The sequence below is a fragment of the Hordeum vulgare genome, chromosome 7H (genome assembly GCF_904849725.1).
Source record: "Hordeum vulgare subsp. vulgare chromosome 7H, MorexV3_pseudomolecules_assembly, whole genome shotgun sequence".
NCBI lineage: Eukaryota > Viridiplantae > Streptophyta > Magnoliopsida > Poales > Poaceae > Hordeum > Hordeum vulgare.
Window position 1 is genome coordinate 521,759,677 of NC_058524.1, and position 5,225 is coordinate 521,764,901.

Sequence of the window (5,225 nt, forward strand, 5' to 3'; positions counted from 1 at the left end):
ATTGAAATCATACAGCCGGTGCTTTGCCCGCCGCTAACCACAACTAGCTGCCACAGGAGAGCCGAGAGGCGTCAGATTCGGCCAGATCACACGGCTGATCTTTGGCAATGATCAGCCGGATGACGCCTAGCATCGGCCAAAAATAAAAGTAGAAAAAGAAAAGCGAAACGAAAAACCATAAAGAGAAAAAAAAGGGAAAAGCAGCAGGAAAAGGCCGGCCCAACTGAAGACGCGCTTCAGGGTGGCCATGACTATTTTGCTCAAAAAAAAAAACATTTGCCATGACTATTTGGGGCCAGCGGGCGGGAAATAGGATTGACCCGTCAAGAGCCGCTTTCGGATTACATGGATGGATTTCCATCCATGGAATCGGTGCCATCCATCCATCCAGCCAGCTAAAGACTCGTACGAGTCGGACAATGAAAACCGTATGCACAGTGATTCCGCTTCCATACCCAAACGCCATCTATAAATTCCAGCCTGAGCACCCGATCAACCGCCAAACCAGAAGCGACGGAAAAGTAAAGAAAAAAGGCGAGAGACCCAATTCCCAAACCCTCGAGCTCCCGGTCGCTGCTTCGTCTTCGCGTCAGTCCATCCATCGGCGACATCCTCAAGACACCTCTCGGGATCGCCATGATGAACCCGGAGATGATGCGGGTGGCGGAGGAGCAGATGCGGCGCATACCCGCCGACGACCTCGCCAGGATGCAGCGGCAGCTCATGTCCAACCCGGACCTGCTGAAGCTCGCCACCGAGAGCATGAAGAACATGACGGCCAACGACTTCAAGCGAGCTGCCGAGCACCTGAACCATACGCCTCCAGAGGAGATGCTCGACATGACCGAGAAAATCGCCAAGGCCAAGCCCGAGGAGCTCGCCGCCATGAAGGCCCAAGCCGACGCACAGACGTCGTACGCGATATCCACCGCCAAGACGCTCAAGCGGGAGGGGAACCAGCTCCACCGCGACGGGCAGTACGCCGACGCTGCCGCCAAGTACAAGCTCGCCAGGGATAACGTGAAGAACGGCGTGCCGTCGCCGGTCGGGCGCGATCTGCAGCTGCAGTGCAGCGTTAATCTGATGGCATGTTACCTGAAACTAGGCGAGTTTGAGGAGTGCGTCAACGAAGGCTCGGAGGTTTTGAGCTATGACTCGGGCACCGTCAAAGCGTACTACCGAAGGGGTCAGGCATACAAGGAGCTGGGAAACCTCCAGGCTGCTGTTGCTGACCTAAGTAAAGCCCATGAAATGTCTCCGGACGATGAAACTGTCGCTCAAGTTCTGACAGAGGCACAAGAAAAACTTGCAACCCAAGGGGAGGCAGCAGAAAACGTGCCAAAGGGACTTGTTATTGAAGAAATCGTAGAGGAAGATGTTAGTTCTGATCTGTCAACCGCTCAACAGAATTCTTCTTCTTCTACTACTGAGCATACTGTTTCACAACCACAACCACACGACGAAGCACGAAGCTCGAGACAGTCTGATTCTTCAGAAAGCTTGATCAATATGTCTCAGGTCCCTGTTGCTCCACATTTTGGATCCAATATGCCGACTGGCATGGTTGGTATGGCAGACCCTGCTATGTGGGAGATGTTGTCATCCATGATGGAGAACATGAGCCCTGAAGCGATGGCAAACATTAGCGGGCAGTTTGGTATCGAGTTGTCCAAAGAGGATGCTGCCGACGCTCAACAGGCTATGTCTTCGGTCTCTCCACAAGATTTAGAAACGATGATGAAATGGATCGGCAGAGCACAGCAAGGAGTCCAAGCAGCAAAGAAGACAAAGGACTGGCTACTAGGCAGGAAGGGCTTCATCTTTGCTATTCTCATGCTCATCTTGGCGTTCCTGCTTGGATTCATCAGGAGGTGATGGCATAAGCATCCGAGAATCGGCAACAAAAAAAAAAACACTGTTGTGGAAGCAATAGTTGAACATGGGCTTTTCTTGTACCATTGTTTATTCTTTCAATCATATGTGTTTATCAATTGTAACAGATTAATTAGGAGTAACTGGCAGAGTGTTTTCATTTGGACATCTAGTAATTGTGCGGGCATCGATTTCATTTCTTCCATGTTGATTTTTTTTGTCATTTTGAACACCCATGCATATTCAAATGTCTGAATCCAGCACCCGTTCATCCAAGAATCACCAACAAACGACTATACTTGACAACGATGGTTGGCGATTGACAATGTGGAAGCACCGAGGGAAGAAGAGTGTACCACTGTTTATTCTTTCATCGTGTCATCGTGTGTGTGTGATATATTGTATTGCAATCATTAACCACTACTAATGCAAGAGGAGAGTACGAATAAAGCATTTCACCATTCAATAGCCTGCCTGCCTTCAGCTCTGAAATTGTTCGGAGGAGAATGTCAATTCTGTTTAATGCAGTTCTCAGGTGTCATAGCATGATGCCATCGCTAAAACGCTAAGTACAACAATAAAAACGCTAAAATGCTAAGTTGAGTTTCCAGCCTCAGCCACCGAACTAGAGTTGTCACATGTTCGACTCTGATGATTGGGTACAATTATCAGCGAGCGATGTCGGATGAGAGTTAGGTATCACGTGATTCAGTCTTCAGGAGTTGGGGGGATGTCCTCCATGGCCCCTTTACCATCAGCGGCGTCGAAGTAAAAGAAATTCTTGATTGGATTGCCCTTACAAGATATTGACTTGATCACCTCCTGTTAGATCCAAAAACGAAGTACAAAGCCATGACCACTAATGATATAGAGAATATTCACATATACGAAGGCTTGAAATGAAAGGGCGGCAGGAAGAGAATGCAACTTGTCTGTCAGGTTTAGTGAAATGCTTTTGGTGTCGGTGCATGTAAATAACAATTTCAGCAAATAGCATGTGACACATGGGCTAAAAGTAATAGCTTGGGCCGCCTGAACATTGCACATTTATGTTCTCAACTCATACAACCGAGTCAGGACAAGTCCAGTTTAACTAAACCTTAACCGACAAATGTAAGATATACAATATACCACTGTCACTTTATACGACATGTAATCTTTGTGTGATAGAATGGTACAGCTTTGGCCAAGTAACTCGATGACATACATTGCTTGAGATGACTATATTTCCTGTTGAGCTATTATGTTACACATATGAAAAATATAAAAGATAGTGATCTATACGTAAATAAATGATATAAATTACTGTGCTTATTTTCCAGCTAGCACAAAAACTAAACGATAGAAGAAACAGAAAATAAAGGATGGAAGATTGGACCTACCTGACCAAGAATGCCACCAAGGATTGCACATACAGGAGGATGTTCCTTTTTCCCAGCTGCTAGAAGCCGTTCCAGGAGAGACGTCGGAATTTTAGACTCGTCCAAAGACTGCAGTTTAAAGTGACGTGTAAAATATCTGAAGAGATGTGACTAAAATACTCAAAGTACGACAAACGGCCAAAGCTGTACCATTCTATCACACATATCATTCTTCCGCTCATCCGAGAATCAGCAACAAACGAACTATACTTGACTACGATGGTTGGCGGTTGACAATGTGGAAGCACCTAAGGAAGCACGATGGAAGCAATAGTTGAACTGGCGGTTGACAATGGTTGGCGTTTCTGCTTGGATTCATCAGGAGGTGATGGCATAAGCATCCGAGAATCGGCAACAAAAAATATTTGGCGACAATACTGTGCTTTTTTTCCTGGGCCAGTTACTTTGTTCGTGTACCATTGTTTATTCTTTCAACATAAAGTATATGTGTGTATTAATTGTAAAAGATTAGAAGTGTTTTCATTTGGACAACTATCAATTGTGCGGGCATCGATTTTATTTTCTTATGAAAGTAATGTTCTGTTTTTCGGATAAGAACAAAGTTAGGATGTAACAGACGCCAATGCGCATTTCTTCTTCTCTTTATGCTGGAGTTTTAGGGTACACCAATAATTCGTCCCTTCATGTTGATTTTGTTTTGTCATTCTAAAAACCCATGCATATTCGAATATCTGAATCCGTCACCACTCACCAGCCTTGGTAGTTCTCGTGGTACTCTTTCAGCCATCTTCTCTGGTTTCCTCCCTCTTTGTCAGCTCTTGTTGGAACAATTTGCGACCAAGAGAAAAGATCACCATACTCATAACAATACTTGTTGGTTATCCGTGTCTTGCTTTGCTCCCTTGTCTGTTGATTGGTTTGTTTAAGGCACATCTAGATATGTTGTAGTTATTTCACATCTAAGTGACTCAGTCAAATATATATAAAAAAATATCCATACGAATCTCCACGTAAAATCAATGGCATAATATTTTGATTTGCAATACTTGGAAAATATCTAGACATGCTTTAGCAAAATTGTTTGTAATTTCTCGAGGATCGTTGAGCTCCATAGTTTGTCGTGACATTTTTGTACTTATTTGTAATGTTTCTTCTTGACAGCTTGAGGTAAAGAACTAACAGATCCTCCACTTTGCATTTAGGTTAGTGCTCCTACCGAGCCTTAAGCAAAGAATGATACATGGGGTGGGCCATAAAAAATAATCTCATTTCCTTTTTTGTTTAGCATATTTTAAGACAAATATGTGAAAGGCGATTTGAACAATAAAAAGCATATTAAATTAAAAATAATAATATAATAATCCCATACATTTTTAAAATGTCCACATATTCAAAAAATCATTTATCTTTAAAATATTCATGTGTTTTGGAAACAAATGTTTTCACTGTGTTTAAAAAAATGATTTGTGTCAAAAAAAGATCATGTATTTAAAAAGTGGTCTTTTAAAAATGTATGTGTGAGACTCTAGGATCTGCGGTCGAGGAACTCTCATAAGAACTACGGTTCGAACACTAGGGGACTTGGCTTTGCCACATGCAACAAGAGGGTAAACACAGCGAGGTCGGCGGTGAGCTCACTCCTTTTTGACGGGAACTACGGGGACGCGCGAGATACCCAGGTTCGGGCCACCGTACGGTGTAAAACCCTACTCTATCTGTGTTAAATTGCTATGGAGAGCTTGAGCTCCGAATACGTTAGGTGTGGGGGAGGGGGAGGGATGGGTCGATCCCCTTACATGGAAGCGGTCATGCCCCTTTGTAGTGCCTCATTCCTCTTCCTCAAAATATGAGGAGGAAAGGATGGCCACACGGCGGCAATTCGAAGGGGGATAGGAACCAAGGCTTATCCTGACTAAAGGCGGTCTTCGCTTGATAAAGTGGTCTTCGTGATGCGCTTGAGGGCTCGGCGAT

At 44.4% G+C, this 5,225-nt stretch overlaps 2 protein-coding genes across 2 annotated transcripts; one reads left to right on the forward strand and one right to left on the reverse strand.

The window, feature by feature from the left end:
* The first annotated feature begins 636 nt into the window (after positions 1 to 636).
* Positions 637 to 1,875, forward strand: LOC123409204 (outer envelope protein 61-like). The gene has a single exon (XM_045102166.1). It carries the CDS (start codon positions 637 to 639, stop codon positions 1,873 to 1,875), a length of 1,239 nt encoding a protein of 412 aa, XP_044958101.1.
* Positions 1,876 to 2,364: 489 nt separating this feature from the next.
* LOC123410990 (SUMO-activating enzyme subunit 1A-like) lies at positions 2,365 to 3,464 on the reverse strand. Its single transcript, XM_045103910.1, has 3 exons — positions 3,444 to 3,464; positions 3,255 to 3,362; positions 2,365 to 2,694 (listed from the first exon to the last, which is right to left on the reverse strand). Exons 1-3 carry the CDS (start codon positions 3,456 to 3,458, stop codon positions 2,581 to 2,583), a joined length of 237 nt encoding a protein of 78 aa, XP_044959845.1. The 5' UTR covers positions 3,459 to 3,464; the 3' UTR covers positions 2,365 to 2,580.
* Between the last annotated feature and the right edge of the window lie 1,761 nt (positions 3,465 to 5,225).